We start from the raw sequence: 18,550 nt of genomic DNA, 5'->3' as shown, positions 1-18,550 counted from the left end.
GGGAGCTCACAGGCAGGTCTCTACCTACCAGACCAGCCATAAGGTGGGGGTGGTTTTTCAATGGCTGCAGGGCTAGGGCTTGCTTGGGAAAGGGGGAGAAGTGACCTCAGGCAAGGGAAAAGGCTGCAAGATGAGAGCTGTACTGGGGAAGGGAGGTATCCCAGGGTGTGCGCAGAGACACAAGTTGATCTGTGCAAGTGGCCTCAAGATGGTGAGGGCTGAGGAGGCAGTCTCCAGAGGAGATGTGAGGGTCTATGTGAAAGAGTGAGTGGCGATGTACCTTGAGCTGGCAATGAGTGAAATGCCAGTGTATGTGTGATGGGCTTGAGTGTGAGCGTTTATAGTGATGAGATGGTTGCCTTACCGTGGATGAGATCATTCATCCTCTTTCTGCATTGGATAGCTAACCTCTCCTGTGCAGCATTGGCATTGATCACCACTGCCATTGCCTACCAAGCTGAAGTGGTGAGATTGTTGCCTCTTCCACAGCCAGAGGGAGGGTTAGAGGACATCACAGCGGCCTCTACGGCGTCCAAAAACTGTTCCAGGCATGTATTGCTGAATCGGGGCTGCATTCTTCTTGCCTTTCAGGGCCAAGTCTTCTTTGCAGCAGTCCTGGGCTGGAAGCACTGAGAGGTATGCGCGCGGCTGGACTTTTAAAACGCACTTGGTGTGAGGAAGTGGCAGTGTGGCAGGCAACTGAGAGCCCACCCACCAATGAAGTGGTGTTTCCTGGAAATGTCTGATTAATGAGGTAGGATTGGGACAGTGCGGCATCAAAAGCCATCATTATGGCCATCAGGTAAAACGTTCTTTTTCCTGCCCGCACTTAGTGCAAATCTGCGACAATTCTGCCCTTTTTTTCTGGGCTGGTAAGCACCAAAAGTAAGGCTTGTCTTAAAAATAGGTTGATAAATATTAGTGGAGCAAAATGTGGGGAATTTCTGGTGTAGCGTCCTAGTAATGATAATCCTCAAATCTCCTCTTCTCAACAATATTTCTGAGGACATTACTTTGCTTCTATAGAGATATAAATAACATCTTCTGATTTCTGAGAAGTGTTGGCAATGTTTTTACTGAAATGGTTGTGAATGTTTAGAATTCTCTATCCTAAAGGGTTGTGCATTTTGCATTATTCAATATATTTAAGGCTGAGATGGACAAAATTTTGGCTTTTCATGGAATCAAGGGATATGGGAGGCAGCAGGGAAAGTTGAGGCAGAACATCAATCATGATTGTATTAAATAGCGGAGTCGGCTTCAGCATCCATATGGTCAATTCCTGCTCCTATTTCTTGTGTTCTTATGGTAATGGAGGGGCTGAACTGTGGCAAATGGATTTCAGTGTAGGCAAATGTGAGTTAATGTACTTTGGACCTAAAAAGAATGGAATCAAATACTTTCTCAATTGTGAAAAACTAAAAACAGTGGAGATCCAAAGAGATTAGAGGATCCAGGTGCAGAAAAATAGTCCAAAAGTTTAATGGAATGCTGGCCTTTATTTCTTGAAGACTAAAATATAATGGGTTAGAAGTTAATCTACAGCAATATAAAGCCCTGGTTGGACAACACCTGCAGTACTGTAGGCACCACACCTTAGGAAGGCTATATTGGCCTTGGAAGAAGAAGGGCAGCATAAATTTAACCAATAAGTTGACCCTGGGATTTACAGCAGCAGATGGCAGGCATCAGAATTTTGAGTTCAGAATGTTTCAGATGCTAATGGTAGAACTTTATAACAGCAATGCAGTGAAAAATTTATTGCTGCAATCCTCAGAGCTTTGAATCAATAACTGTTCGTAGCTTCTTGAAAATTTCTCTTAATTGTGCATCCATAATTAACGTACAATTCATCATTTATATAAATTCTTTCTACACAATAGGGTTTATGGTCCTGGTGATTCCCAGGAGTCCATGTTTGAGGAAGTGCGTCCCTTACTTACCTCTGTACTAGATGGGTAAGTGTAACACATTTTTCTAACATGTAGTATTAACAGATTCTCCATGAGGCAACTTTTTTTCTCTCAGGAAAGTTCAGCCTGCAGCACATAACTTGAAGTATTTTTGAAGCGAACCATATGATTACAGTAAATCAAGGAGCCAGTGGTAACAAAATGTATACAATTTCCACTCTAAAGTGGAAGTGCTTCAATAATTAAATTTGAAATTAGTAAGATTATTACTAATAATCAATGCTATTGAATTCACAGCACCTGAAACAAGCTATTCTGCACAACTAGTTTTGGTCTTGTGTTTATGTTTTATATAAGCCTCCTCCCACCCTCCTTCATCTAATCTTATCAGCCAATCCTTTTTATCTTTCTCCCTCAAGTGCATATCTGACTTCCCTTTAAATGCATCTATGCTATTCACGTCAACTATTCCATGTGCTAGCAAGTTCCAGGTTTTAATTACATTGTGTAAAGAAGTTTCTCCTGAATTCCTACTTTGATTTATAGTATTTCATGTATAATAATCCTAAAAGAAATTTATAATTGATAAATTTAATAAATTATATAATAAGTTTATAATAATCCTCGAAATTAACTCAATAACACATTTTTAGATTTCTAGCTGCTCACAAAATACCTGGTGTATACTATCTTTAAGCAGACTATTTCATACTTGTCATTTTGTTAGCCAGACCAACAAATCAGCCAACAACATACCTGTAATAATTTATTCTTTAACACTCCTCAAGCAGCTAACGAGGCACTGAAACAGCACTAGAGGTGTAATATTTAGGAATCCAGTGTGCTACGATCCTTGCCAAACCCCCAAGTTGTTGGTGAGATCCGGTTAGGGACTAATAGCGTTTTGTTTAAAACAAACAAAGTTTAAGATTCAAGACACTTGCTCAGCTAATAAAACTGCAAGATTCCATGGGTTTTGAACAAAAAAATACGCTTCACTAAACAAGGTCGGAAAGATAAAACAATTTATAATATCTGTCTTATATCCTAACATTCAGGCTAAGTATGAGATGCATGTGAATTAACAGGCCAACTGTGGTCAAACACACCACACTACAAAATAAATGCCAAATGCAACCAAAACAGATTCCACAGATTTCTCCATATTATTATTATAAACCCACCCAGATGTTAGTAACACTGTGAAGCAACTAATCTCACTGCAACTCCGTCTGTCTCATGAAGATTTCCAATTTTCACCTTCGAAGATCTCACATTGGAATTCTCTCCAAAAGTCACTCCATCTCAGACGGCTTCAACAATGGTCCACCTCGCAGGGCTTCAGTCTCGCCTTCTGAGATTCTGTTCCCCTGGATTCCTGAGTACAGTCAAGCATCAACTTACAAGCACAATTTCAGCTCTTTGGCCATGCTAAGCAGGATATTACAGATCCACAAGGGTACCTTTGCCCCAATGGCTGACAGCAGATAGTCACCAACCTTAGGGTGCCTTCTTGGATCTTCAGGGCTTCTCCCAAGCCCAATTAACTTTAAAGTCTGTTCCTTGCAGCCCTTTTCTCTAATCGGAGCCTGTTTCTCTGCTTCTCTTTTTCTATACTTAACTGGGACTGTTTCTGTCCCCTGTCTTTGTCCCTTACCTGGGACTTCCTTTTGGGACCTTTCCCTGGCCCCCTCCCTTGTCCCTCTCTCTGGGACACTTGCTGGCTATGGCGCACCACACCCAGTCACCTGACCTGTATTTTTGCACCCCTCCTCTATTACCTCCAGTTGCTGGTGCACGGGGCCTGTCCTGGGCCTGGAGAACGTAAAAACGTCGAACGGCGCATGTGCGGCCTGCTCCCAGCCTGCACGTGTGTGGAAAGTCTGAGGTCCGTCGGGACTTCCACGTTTAACAAAGTAAGTTAGGTTTTGTAATAAGTGGCAAACCCAATGGCCTCAAGTTTTCAGTCGGCGCGTGCGTGCAATTGGTGGACCAGGAAGCGGATGTAAACTCCGGTCCCACCCAAGACCAGCAGCCGATAGCAATCACGCGCTGGTTGGCCAATTAACAGTTGGCAAGCGTGAAACTCATTCATTGAGAAGGCCAATGCTGCCAGTGGTGGGGTGGTGGAAGGGTGGTGGGAACTGGGTGGATGCCTCCATGAAGTCATCTGTGGGTGGGGGTTGAAAAAGGCCACCAGGAAGGACACCATGAAGGTTGTAGTGAGGAGCTTTGGGAGTTTGCTCTGTGGCAGGATTCTGTCAATTCTCAGTCTCCAGATTCAAAGGCAGAACCAATTTGTTCAAGGATTTGAGTAATGTCATCCACAGGACCAAACCAAGGGAGTGGCCACAGCCAAGCAGCCCCTTGTTTTTCTGATGACTGCTTGTGGCAAAAAAAAAGAAAATGGGGAAAAAGGGGATAAAACGAGAGATAAATGAATAAAAATAAAACAAACGGGTAAAAAAATGAATGTAGAAGAAAGGGGATGAAGATGGAGGAGAACGTTCATGGTCTGAAGTTGTTGAACTCAATGTTAAGTCCAGAAGGTTGTAAGGTGCCTAATTGGAACATGAGGTGCTGTTCCTCCAGAGAATGACCTTCTTTGCTTTGCAAGGGTGAATAAGGAAGCCCCTTTGCAAATGACGAGCCTGTGGAGTCGTCCATTCGCTGTCAAATGCTGGATATTGAATGGGATGTATGTGGAGACCTGGCGGAGGGTTTGCTTGGCCTGATTCATACAATGGAGAAGTTCATGCAGAACATGAGCACTGCAGTAACCCTCAGCTCTGAACGTGCAACATCCTCCATTTGAGAGATTGTTCATTCTCATGGACAGCCAGCGCCAGGAGCTCAATCCATGGTTTCTGGGGTTGATTTCAAACCTGTAAGCCCACACACTAGCAGTGACCTCAGCAGGGCCTTGCCAGTGTGAGAGAGGGATAGCACCTGGCGTCTCTGCTAGCTGCTCATCCATCTACGGTGAGCCGAGAGGCACAAGCATACCTCATGTTCGCAGATGAGCGGTAGCTACCTGCATCTGGGGGCTCCTATCAGCGCACTCCAGATGATGACAGCAACTCCTCAGCCTCTCTGCCAGTGACCGTTTGGTCTTAAGGAACCGTGACGCCTGAGGAGTGTCCCACCACTGTGCAGGGCTCTCCCACCCAGTCAGGGTGCTCACAGCCTCCGGCGTCCAAAGGACACCTGCCAAGGTCATCTGGGCCAATAGGGCATCCAAGCCAGCAACCTGCCTCCAATGCAGCTGCCAGTGATGGGGGAGCACCAAGATGAAGCACTTACTGTAAATAGTCTGAGAAATCACTACATATGCAGAAGGGTGAAATTTTTATCTTTGTGACTTGTTGTTGATCCACATCACTTTATTAAAATCTCACCTCATGTCCTCCTTGAGCGATGAGTGCCATTAAGATAGGAGGCCTGCAACTCGAACCAAAAAGGTAATTGAGCTTGATTAATTGATTGATTTTTTTCAGGAGGTGCCAGAGAAAGTGGCTGTCATGAGGGGCTCATGAGCTCTGAAAAACTGCAGTTACATTATCAATCAATGATGTGGACTGTTGACTTTGGAAGCCTACTGGAAGCTTCTTTGAATGAGAGCTTCCAAAAGCTGCTGCCTTGCTGGGTCCTCAGCATGAGCCTATGGCTTTGCATGTTCTTCCTCGGAGTCTGCGGAATGGTCCTCATAGGTTTGCGACAGAACATCAGTCTTTCTTCTCCATCTGATCTCCCCGAGAGATAGCCACATTGTACAGGGCACAGGACACAACCACAATGAGCAACACGTTCTGGAGGATATTGAAGAGATTCTCCAAACCGGTCCAGGCAACAGAGCCTCCTTTTCAGGAGGTTTGTCATCCTGTCAATTATAGCCCTCAAGGAAGCTTGGCTTCTGTTGTATCTCTTTTCAGCGGGCATTCATGGATGTCTCATTGGTATCAGCAGCCATCTTTTCAGAGGATACCTTTTATCCCCTACCAGCAAGCCATTCAAGCATGCAGGGGGAATAAAAAGTCTTGGAACCTGGGGGTGCTAGAGAATAGAGAGTCATGGCAACTCCTAGAGCACTTTGCACAAACCTAGATGATCATCTGCTCGTGATCGCACACAAGTTGGATGTTGAGCGAGCGGAAGCCTTTACGATTCAAAGAGGCCCCTGGCTCCCCAACAGGGGACTTTATCGGCATATGGGTGCAATCAATGTTACCCTGAATCTTTATGAAGCCTGTAACAGCTGCAAATCCTCTTGCATGCTCTGAGTGGTTATCGTCATCTGTTCAGAAATGTATGAAAGTATTTACCCTTCTGAAGTCTCCGCCCATGGCAAACTTAATGCAGCTGTGTGCTGCAGATTGTGACACACCACAGAGATCTCCTACCAGACCCTGAACCATAAAAATTGTGGGCAATAGTTACTTTCAGTGCCACAGGCAAAGGGTGATCCCGCCACACACCGCGCCCCCCCGCCCACCCCACACACAGTTAAATGTGATCTCAGACCCAATCATCTCACAGATGGAAGTCACTGTCTCCCTTGAGAGGTGGGCGGATCCTCCTCTTGCACTGTGCCTGGGGTAGGCGTAGTCATAGTGGTATTGTCACTGGACTGGTAATCCAGAGATCCAGGGTAATACTCTGGGGGCCTGGGTTCAAATCCCATGGCAGATGGTGGAATTTGAGTTCAATAAATATCTGGAATTAAAAGACCATGAAACTACTGTCAATTGTCGTAAAAACCCATCTGGTTCACTAATGAATGAAATCTGCTGTCCTCACCTGGACTGGCTTACATTTGACTCCAGATCCACAGCAACGGCTGACTCTTAAAAATTACCCCTGAACAAGGACAATTAAGGGATGGGCAATAAATGCCGGCCTAGTCACGAACAAATAAGAAAAACCTCCATCATGTCTAGGTAGTTGGATCTTACATGGTAGATTCTGCTAGCAGGGCAGTGATGCCTCTGCTGACCCCTTCTCCCTTTCAAGCCTTGCTTGCCTTCCACCCCTTCAGGCTGTGCCGCTTGGTCTTGTGGACAGACATGCTGATGTCTCTGGGCAGCTGATCTCCTCTCCCTTCTTCCCCTCTCCTCCTCACCTGAAGAAAAGTTCCCATTTTTAGCCTTCTGGATTGCTAAGGTGCTAACTTAATGATGATATGGGCAGTCTGTTAATGCCTTTTTAAGAACAGACTTAAACAAGAAATGAATACTCTTAACCCCACGCTCTTTGCCCCATCCTCTACCTTATATGGATTGAGAGAGTGCAAATTGTGCATTCCCTGCCTGCCCATTCAGTATGCATTGACCATAAAAATGCACAGGTCTCTTAAAATTGCCATGCGTTGCCTCTTAATTGCCTGAATTGTTCCACAACACATTGGGTGGGCCATGCACCTAAAATTCATGCCAATATCTTTTTAAGCCAAAGGTTATAAAGTTGCTTCATGAATCATGCCCTAGAGATATAACAGCATGGGTCTCGACCAGTTTCATAACAGAGCAAGTGTAATTTTATGCCTTTCACTCCCGTTTGGAGGTCTTGAAGAGGTTCCTTGACTTTTGCTTTACCTTCAAGTGCTTTTTAAATGAATTACTGTGAAGCAGCAATACAGGACATATATTGACAGAAAAGTCACAATTAAATACATTCACACTGGAAAATGTATACAAGAAAACAGTGTAAGTGAAACTAGCTGTTGAACATGGCTTGTGACCAAAGGGAACAAAATTGAGGAAGGAATTGGGGCTAAATCACCCTGTCTTGGTCTATCTTGCCTATAGTTTAAAATTTGTGCTTAGTACGAGAGTTGGTAAGGAGGTCTTATGGTGCATCTTATGATAGCGCCCCCACCTCTGAGCCAGAAGTTCCGGGTTTGTGTCCCATCCCAGGACTTGATAGCCAAGGAAGATGTGTTCAAAACGCAGTCAAACAGTTTGAGTATCAACTTGCAAATCCTTCCAACACATGTTGTTGGCAGGTAGTAAGAGCAGGAGAGATTCCTGGTCAGCCATGTGATGGAAGTAAAATCTACCATCACTGTCCAAAGCTCCAGACTACAACATGCATGTGAAAGTGCATGTTGCCACAGCATACTCCCTGAGTGACCTGTAATACGGCATCAGGAGAGCAAGGTGCAACAAGTTGTGGACTCTGCGTGTAGAGATTTTACGCAGAATATGATAATTCTGGGGGATTTTCAACAGCATTTATCCTGAGGAAGATGGAGAGGTTGCAAACCAACTGACATGTACTACATAAAAAAATGTATTGTATCATTTGCACAATATTTTGCATCAATATGTCCATACAAGAAAGATTGATGGTAAAAGAAATTGAGGTAGACAAAGAATGATCTTTTTAAAGAGCCTCGCAAACTGGATGTATGTACCACCAGTGAAGATGATCCACACCTCCAGCAAGATTAACATGAAGGTCCATGGTCGCCAACATCCTTTTAGAGCAGGAGAGAGAGACCCAAAGGAACTGTGCACGAATCTACAATAGTGCATGTAATTCTCTTCTCATTAGAAGAGGATAAGGGGAGATCTAATAGAGATGGTCAGAATGAAAATTAATAAGGTAAGTTGGTTAAAACTATTTTCACTAGTCGATGAGTTGATTGCTAAAAATTAGAGCCACTCCTTTCACAATTGAAATTAGGGAAATAGGAAACACTTCCTCATGCAAAACATGGTAGAAATTTGGAACTCTTTTGTAAATGGCAATTAATGCCAGATCAATTGTCAATTTTACAACTTGACATTGATAGATTTTTGTAATCCAAAGGTATTAAGGGATATGAAACAAAGCTTGGGTACACGGAAATATGTCACAGAATAGCCATGATCTCATTGAATGGCAAAACAGGCCCAAGGGACTGAATGGCCCAAATCTGTTCCTATGATCCTAAGGCCATCAACAAGAGAGCAAGGGGAGAGATGTGGAGATTTTTTTTTAAAACATGGAGAGTTGTCAGATATGGAATGCCCTGCCAAGCATAGGCCAGATTTTCGCCACAATGGAGAGGCTGTCCATCGTGGTGAAAATAGTGTCACCTCCAAACATGGAACGTTCCATTTTCTTGCAGGCGGATTTGGAGGCCAGTGGAGTTTTGATGTTCAATCATTGAATATGTTCAAGAAAGAAGTTGAAAGATTTCTGGAGACTAATGACATCAAGAGATAATGGAGATAGTGTGGGAAGTGGCGATCAGCCTGATCTAATTGATTGGTGGACCAGGCTCGACCGGCTGAATGGCCTACTCCTGTTCCTATGTTCCCAGATTAATATATCTCCTTGCTGTGAAATTGGGGGTTGAGCTGGGCTAGATTTTCACAGAGTCAGGCAGATTCCACAGACAGACTCCAGGATGAATCAGCTATGTGATTCGCACAGAAGGGAAACCCAAACTCAGCAGGGTCTTAAGTTTTTGTACTCAGCACTGAGTTTAAACAGACCCATTTTGGCTGTTGTAAGGGCCTTTACCCACAGTGTGAGAGTCACAAAGTAATGGAGTAGACTGTTTCGGTGTTGTTGCTGAGCTTTAGTGAGGTTTCACTATTACCATGCTTTCTAATCTTACCAAACCTTGATGTGGCTTTGCTTCCCTATGACAATCTGTACAGACTATCTCAAGTCTATCTTCAAACAATTTATTAAGACCTACTTATAAGGGCCTCAGTTTAAGCACATGGTATTCAGGACAAATCTGTTCTGTGTCAAGCTCTCTTTGAGCCCCTTGGTCATCAGACTACTGATGTCACCGTTACATCATTAATTGCATTATTGTCTCATTAACATATCCATGAATCCATTACTCTACATAGTCATAAATGCACTTGAGGGGCGGATAAAGTCCAAGTCATGATTGAAGTTTTTTTAAATTCCCCGCTCTTTAAACTTTTTTAAAAAAGCAGGCTGGAGCTGACAGTGAGAGTTTTAAAAAAAACCTCTACTGCACTACTTTGATTGACAGGTGTAGGTTAGAAAAAAAAATTAGCATCTGGTCCAGTAGTTTCATTAGAGTTCTTTGTTGATTTATGTCATTATGAATGCTTGATTGAGTTTCAAAAGCCACAATTATTTCAGCAGGGGACTCTGAATTCACAGTTTGAAAGTTTAAAGCGTCTACTAAAGAATTAATTGTCCTTAATAAAAGCAAAATACTGCAGATGCTGGAAATCCAAAACAGAAACAAAAATTACTGGAAAAACTCAGCAGGTCCAACAGCATCTGTGGAGAGAAAGAATTAACAGTTCGAGTCCAGATGACTCTTCTTCAAAACTAAAGAGAATTAGATATGTGCTGAAATATATACTGTATAAGGGGGGTGGGACAGATGAAACTGGATAGAAGGCCAGTGATAGGTGGAGGCAAAGGAGAGATTGCAAAAGGTGTCATAAATAAAAAGTCAAACGGGTGTTGATGGTGGTGATACTGGCTAAAGGAGATGCTAATGGTGACATTAAGAGGAGAAAGCAGGATGAGCCAGTGACAGATGGCACTAGTGGGGGTGTGGTGGGCAGAGGGGACGGTGTGGGAGCAAAGATCAAAATATGCTAAAAGGTAGGGATAAAACAATAATGGAAATAAGTTTTAAAAATAATAATAGAAATAGGTGGGGAAAAATGTATATAAAAAATAAATATTTGAATAAGGGGGATCAAAAAATGGTGAGGATGGAGGAAGAGAGTTCATGATGTGAAGTTGTTGAACTCAATGTTAAGTCCGGAAGGCTGTAAAATGCCTCCCATAGCTACCTCAACTACAACTCGTCACACCCCGCTTCCTGTAAGGACTCCATCCCATTCTCTCAGTTCCTTCGCTCCGTTGCAATTGTTCCAATGATGCCATTTTCCTAAACAGTGTTTCTGACAGGTCTTCCTTAACTGAGGTTTCCCACCCACGGTGCTTAACAGAGCCCTCGACCATGTCTGACCCAACTCCTGCGTCTCTGCCCTTGCACCATCCTCTCCCTCCCAGAACCATGATAGGGTCCCCCTTGTCCTCACTTTTCACTCCGCCAGCCTCCGTATTCAAAGGATCATCCTCCGCCATTTCTGCCATGATGCCACCACCAAACGTATCTTCCCTTCACCCCCCTGTCGTAGGGACCGTTCCCTCTGGGATACCCTGGTCCACTCCTCCATCATTCCCAACACCTCAACCCCTTCCCACGGCACCTTCCCATGCAATCGCAGGAGGTGCAACACCTGCCCCCTTACTTCCCCCCTCCTCACCGTCCAAGGGCCCAAACACTCCTTTCAAGTGAAGCAGCTTCACTTGCACTTCCCTCAATTTGATCTACTGCATTCGCTGCTCCCAATGCAGTCTCCTCTACATTGGAGAGACCAAACGCAGACTGGGTGACCACTTTGCAGAGCACCTTCGGTCTGTCCGTAAGCATGACCCAGACCTTCCTGTCGCTTGCCATTTCAACACATCACCCTGCTTCATGCCCATTTGGCCTGCTGCAATGTTCCAATGAAGCTCAACGCAAACTGCAGGAACAGCACCTCATCTTCCGATTAGGCATTTTACAGCCTTTCGGACTTAACATTGAGTTCAACAACTTCAGATCATGAACTCTCTCCTCCATCCTCACCACTTTTTGACCCTCTTTTTTTCAAATATTTATTTTTTACATTTTTTCCCCACCTATTTCTATTATTATTTTTAGAACTTATTTTCATTCATTGTTTTATCCCCACCTTTTAGCCTATTTTGATCCTTGCTCCCACACCATCCCCTCCCCCACCACCCCTGGACTAGGGCTATCTATCACTGGCTCATCCTGCTTTCTCCTCTTAATGTCACCATTAGCACCTCCTTTAGTCAGTATCACCATCATCAACACCCCTTCGACCTTTGGTTTATGACATCTTTTGCAATCTCTCCTTTGCCTCCACCTATCACTGGCCTTCTATCCAGCTTCATCTGTCCCATCCCCCTTATGCAGTATATATTTCACATCATTTCTACTTCTCTTTAGTTCTGAAGAAGAGTCATCTGCACTCGAAATGTTAATTCTTTCTCTCCGCAGATGCTGTCAGACCTGTTGAGTTTTTCCAGCACTTTTTGTTTTGAATTAATTGTCTTTGTTGTGGGGTCTGAAAAGAAGTTTGTTTTTATAAGAAATTAACCAGTTAAAGAGATTTAAGAGCTATGAATACATTTTATGAAAGGTAGTTTTTTCACTGTCAAGTATGTAGGGGTGAGAGCTGCATTAGAATGTTGGAAGTTTATTGTCTGAGGTCTGCCCTTGGTGGATACTGGGCGAGTGACTATGGAGGTCGTATGAGGAGCATAGGGGTGGATGGGTGGCATGAGTTGGCATGGAGTATGAAGGGCCATGGGGAGGCGGGTGGGGGCATGAAGGGTGAGGGCTAGAATGGCTAACAACTTAATAAGAAACCTGAGATGAAGGCCCTGGAAAGATAAGCCTTTTAATCAGCCCATCTTAGCACCAGCACACCCCCTGGCCAGCTATACTCTGCTACAGGGGTCAGTGGGTCCAAATCTATCCTGTACCCAGCCCCCACTCCCTACCAAAGCGAAAATTGAGCATTTTAGGATACTTTATTACTAAGGCAGATTGGTGAGTCACAAAATTTCCTTAACCCACTATTTTTCAGGTGTTAGCAATAGGCCTTGTCTTACTGTTCAGGTAATTGTAAAAGGTCCTATGCTAATATTAGCAGAAAGCAAAGAGTTCTCCCAGTGTCTTGACCAACATTTAATCATCAACCTCCAACAACACCATTGAAATGGCCACTGATTTACTTACTGTTTGTGGGGTCTTGCTTTGTAAAGATTGGCTGCTCTGTTTTCCTACGTAAGATGGTGACGGTACTTCAAATGGGTTATGAAGTGCTTGGATGGTCTACGGATGTCAAAATCACTAATTACACGTTCTTTCTTTCATAATGTGTTTCTAACTAATGTTAATGTATTAATACGTTCCCTGTACTGCTCCTAAGTTTTGCTTATGTTTTTGCAATGAGAAGAAACAGAATCTTTATTTCCAGTATAATCAGTACTACATAATAACTTCTGACACAGAAACTCTATTCCAAGTAGAACAGGAAGGATGTGGTCCGACTTTCAGGCCCTAAAAGATAACATGAGCAACAACACAAGAGCTAGATTGTATGTTATGTTGCTGCTGCTGTCAAATAACTTTTGCCCTATCTGTGGAACCTTCCTCCAAATATGTTAAATAAGAAGGTTAAATAAAGAGCTGCACTACCACTAAGATTGCTGAGTATGGATTACAGGAAACTTGTTGCTCATTATCTGTGTTTTTAGTTCCCAGCAACCACTATGGTCAATCCTGCAGAGTATTTCTCCTTTGCAGGACAAGTTGGTGCATAATTGCTGGCAGCAGTTGCTAACTGGTGGGGGTAGCAACATTTGTTTTGTCCTGTATCATCTGTATTTGACCCACCACAAGTCAAAGTCTGGTACAGGGTGACAAGGATTATTCACTCGTATCATTGTTCGTAATTCTAGATTGGAACCCGTGCACATGTGCACAGCAGACCTACAGTGAGAACCCTGCTGCTACAAGGAACAACACTGGCATCCTCAAACAACACTTCCACTGCAGTACTCATCTAAGTGGGCATCAAAATTTGTGGTAGTATCTTACAAACTGCACAGCCTCACCATTTAGAGGGACAGCCTTTCCCGCCACCTATCAGACAAAAAAACTAAGGAGCAGCAGCATGAAGAAGAGGAGGAAGTGGGGGAGGAGAAAGTACAACAGGGACAGAATAAGGGAGATTGCAATCTGGACAACCCCATTCTGCCTTGGCTTTGCATGATCAAATAATTCATGAGGGATACAAGCAACTTCGCTCACATTTCACAGATCCATTTAACACTCCAATGCGCATTAATTGACTGGAGATGGGACTTCCACCCATCAGTCAGGAGGAAGTCCTACCTCAGACAGCTGCCACACAATCTGATTGGCCCGCAGCTCTCTCTTCCCAGTAGTGCAAGAAGCTGCAGTGGACAGGACTGGGATACAAGTAGTATCCAGAATCTCAGGGCAGATTTTACATTCCCCTGCTGGTGGGTTTGTAAGCAGGGCAGAATGAGCAGGTGTAAATTTTTTTTTAATTCATTCATGGGATTTGGGCATTGCTGGCAAGGTCAGCATTTGTTGCCCATCCCTAATTGTCTTCCTAGTTACTTGCTGTTCCTGCATGCTAGTTTATTGCAGGAGGCAGTTAAGAGTCAACCACATTGCTGTGGGTTTCGTGTCACAATGGATAAGGATGACAGATTTCCTTCCCCAGAGGGACATTAATGAACCAGATGGGTTTTTACAACAATTGATGATAGTTGTCATGTCACCATCACTGATGAATTCAAAGTCTACCAACTGCCATGATGGGATTTGAACCCTGGGGCCTCTAAATTAGAGCCCAGTGACATTACCACTATGCCACTGTCAAGGGCAGCACAGTGTGTTTAAGAAAAGTTTCAGAGTGTCTCTCAATGTGAGAAAGGTTGGAGGCAGCTGTTAATACTGCAGCAACTGTCCTGGGTTGTGGAGCAATGTTATTTTGGAGACTTTCTATTGAACTGACCACAAGGGTAGGTTTTGAAAGGTAGGATCCCCTTGTATTGCCATCAGACATGGCTGAGCCATGGAAGGCAAGGTTCCTAGTGACAATCTTGAACCATGGGAATTGTTCACTCTGGAAGTGGATCCTTCAGTGAGGAGGAAGTCAGAAAAAGGAAGGAAAGGAGGGAATCTGGGGGTGCAGCAGCAGCTGCAGAACATGGCCACGGCAATTGTCCACAAGCATGAAGATGCAGAAGACCTTTCCCTGTGGGATGAGTCTACAGGCAGAGTTCCACTGCTCTCACTTGTTTGAGCCTGGTGTATTATATGTCTGTGTTTATCTTGTCAGATCTTCACAACTCTCTGCAACATGATGGTGTGGGAGATAAGCTCCCATGACAGACCACCTGATGTCAGTCACACTTAAGGTGACAGTTGCCCTGAACTTCTACACCACGGGCTCATTTCAGGCAACGGCATATCTCAGGGCACAGCACAGCCCTGCATCAAGCTTGTTTCAGATGCCTTATTACGGAGGGATGGGGAATTCATAAACGATGCTACAGTTGAGGCTGGTCAAGCTAACAGAGCCAAAGGCTTTGATGCCCTAGCAGCTTTTCCCAATGCACTAGGGATAATGGCCTGTACCCATGCAACTATTAAGGCACCTGTGAACAAGCCAGAAACCTTCATAAATTGCAAAGGGTTTCACTCATTAAATGTGCAGCTGGTCTGTGACCACCAGCAAAGTATCCTACAGGTGTGTGCATGGTACCCTTGGAATAGTCATGACTGCTACATCTTAAGACACTCAAGTGCCATGGATCTTCATCACAGCTCGACAGATAGATTCTGGGCGACGAGGAATATATGCTCCGGAGATGGCTAATGACACCTGTGAGGAGCCCAAGAGTAGAAGCAGAGCTGGGATACCACGAGAGTCAGGGCCACATATGGTCTGCTCAGAATGAGGTTCCATTGTCTAGATGGAACTGGTGGTGTTCTTCAGTTTGCTTGGACAAGGGTCTCCCTCGTTATCATGGTGTTCTGAGGACCCTGAGAGGTTGGTGGAGTGGTGGGGAGGATAGTATGTGAAGTTCTATTCACTCTTTGACCCACCTTTGTGAGTTCATTGAACTTCTTGCAGCTCTGTTTCCAGGCCCTTGGGGTCAGACTCTGGAAATTGGCTACCCTCGCTACGTACTCCCATTCTCTTCTCAGGGTATTCCTGGAGGGCCTCCTGGTGTCCTGCGGATATATTACTTTGATCCTCCTTTACACCTCCTGTACCAATTCTTCCAGAGCTGCATCAGAATACCTGCAGCCCTCTCTCTCTTTTGCCTCCTGCTTCATTTGATGTGCTTCTCCTTGTAGCCGCTTCCTCCACAGACAGTCTCTTCTTATCCTGGACAGCCACCATTTGCCATCACCATAAGTCAATTATAATGATGTTTCTTAGACTGTTAGAAACATATGGACTATTTCAGGCATGTCATGCAGCTGTTTGCACCTTGTCAAAGTGCGATTACCTGTCATTAAGTCCTTACAGGCAGCACTGCTGCCTTCAGATATCACCCCCACCCCTTGATGCTCCAGACTTGTGTTTATGATTGTTTCAATCCTAAACCCGAGATGAAATTAAGCATACAGGAAACTGTCCAGACTATTGCACACTTCAATCGCAATCAACTATCCATAGCTGTATTGTTCTGCACCAATGCCTCCAAAATAAGTGGTGGGAATATATAATTGCTATTCCATCAAGTGAACTACTAATTATTTGTCTATCTTTGGTTCTGTACCACACATCACCAGCTCGATTCCCCATCACTTACCCAGATGGTTTCCTTTTACAGTACAAACTATTGACACTGCATCCATATGATTATCACTCCCTGAACCTTTGGAACTAGTATGTGATGGCTAATTAACTTCTTTCATTAAGCAGGTAATTATTTCCTATTAAAACATCCAGTACTGTAGGGTAAGTCTTAGTTCAGTGTTTAGCACTCCGTACTTCCCCACTGAACAAAGGTTAAAAGTTAACATTACAACAATACAAAGAAAAATCAATTGTCATATTATGCTAGCACTGTTTTTGTCAATTGGATTAAGCCCGTTTCTTACATTGGAATATCCAGTGCATGTGAAAATCATTATTTAAATGCAAGTTTTTCCTTTTCATTATTTATAAGACTTTTTATCATTTGTGTAGCTTTATTATTGCCTCAGTGTCAAGATGATTGTGTTTTGAAGTTTCATTCCCTTCCTATTTTAACTGAAATTCAACTCTGTGAGATGCCAACTGTTTAAAAACCTATTATTAGCATAAAAACAAAAATAAAAATAAAAACAAAAAAACTGCGGATGCTGGAAATCCAAAACAAAAACAAAAACAGAATTACCTGGAAAAACTCAGCAGGTCTGGCAGCATCGGCGGAGAAGAAAAGAGTTGACGTTTCGAGTCCTCATGTTCTGTCGAAGGGTCATGAGGACTCGAAACGTCAACTCTTTTCTTCTCCGCCGATGCTGCCAGACCTGCTGAGTTTTTCCAGGTAATTCTGTTTTTGTTTTTGCTGTTATTAGCATACGTTTTTAAGCTTAGCCAGAAAAGTAGCCTAGTAGAGCCGAAGTGCATAATTTATTTCGTAAACATTCTTGATGGGTTGACTCTGCTTTTGAAGAAAAAGTATTTCTGCACTAAAAATCTAAATTTATAAGTTATTACAAGTATTAATGTTGTATACATATGAAATCAATTTGATGTACACAATTTGAAAGCTGAAAAGGCGATGCTTTTGTCATGCAACACAACCTTCGTACTCCCTCTCATAACAATGTCCCCTTCTGTTTAGTGCACCTGCTATGGGTAATTCTCCACCCCTGACAATGAGCTGGGCAGGCATCTCCTCACTACTTCTATGGCTGCCTCCTCAATGTTTTGGATCGCCTGTGGCCTCATGGATCCAACCCCTGTCCGGGCCATTTCCCTTGCTTTGTGGGCCCTCTTGTCCTGTAAATACACATACAGAGTGATGTTAGACTTATGTAGTCGCAGTATATCACAGTGTACGTTCACATCCCTACCCATTACTATGTGCACCTGCAGGAGCTGCTTGGACATAAAAGCCTCTGTGCAATAGGAGAGGAATGTGCAAAGTCTCCCACCGTAGGTCCACTATTCGGATGTGAACCATCAGTTGCACCGCTGTATGTTTCTGACAAACAACTCACCTTGCCAGAAGGTCATGGAACCTCTCCCGACGCTGTATCCAGAATTTGGCATGGCCTCCCACTGCGCTCACGGTAGATACTATGTCCTGCCATGTCCTCTTTGGGGACTGTGGGTGGGTTCCGTTGGCCTGCGAGTATAACATGTACCAGCGTCTCAGGACCTCTGACCAGGATCTAGAGGATCTGGTCACTGAAGCAGGACAGCAACCCTCCCACTACTTCTCCACTTGCCCTTCTTTATGACATTCTGGCATAATAATTTTAGAAAAATGAGCACATAAGGCTTTCAGTTTTGATTGGTTTCATACAGAACACATGCCTGCTAACATGCACGAACCATATTCTCTTGCTCATCAACACCTGATGGTGGGGGAGGTGGGGGTGGGTGGGTGGGGGAAGTGGGAAATGAATGCAGGGTGGCTTGGCATCTCTTGCTGTCACTCACTCTTCAGAGCTTCATAAGGACTCTAAACATTAACGCTGTTTTTTTTTCTCCACAGATGCTGTTAGACCTGCTGAGTTTTTCCAGCATTTTCTGATTTTGTTTCAGATTTCCAGCATCTGCTGTATTTTGCTTTTATCTTAGTGAACAACTATTACAGTTAGTGCTCACCTCCAACACCTCTGATCTCTGTCTCCTCCCAGAACATGCAATGCTCTTATCTACTTCCTGCCTTAAAGCAGGAACTCCTAACATATTCTCCTTTTATACTCCGTTTGAAAAGTGCAGGGCCCACCTCCGCATAGCTACTGGTTCCAGGGTTGGCAGGCCCAACTCCATCACAACCCCTCTCTCCAGCCC

General features: G+C 43.9%; 1 protein-coding gene across 1 annotated transcript in view; it reads left to right on the top strand.

Annotated features, from left to right (window-relative positions):
• Positions 1–14,596: 14,596 nt before the first annotated feature.
• kif25 (kinesin family member 25) overlaps positions 14,597–18,550 on the top strand; it is a 100,679-nt gene continuing 96,725 nt past the window's right edge. Inside the window, exon 1 of the mRNA XM_041206817.1 lies at positions 14,597–14,781. Within this exon, the coding sequence (XP_041062751.1) occupies positions 14,597–14,781 (185 nt within the window). The remainder of the gene's footprint in view (positions 14,782–18,550) is intronic.

Source organism: Carcharodon carcharias, chromosome 2 (genome assembly GCF_017639515.1).
Source record: "Carcharodon carcharias isolate sCarCar2 chromosome 2, sCarCar2.pri, whole genome shotgun sequence".
NCBI classification, from domain to species: Eukaryota; Metazoa; Chordata; class Chondrichthyes; order Lamniformes; family Lamnidae; genus Carcharodon; species Carcharodon carcharias.
The sequence above is the reverse complement of the archived record's forward strand: the minus strand, read 5'-3'. Positions and strand labels throughout refer to the sequence as shown.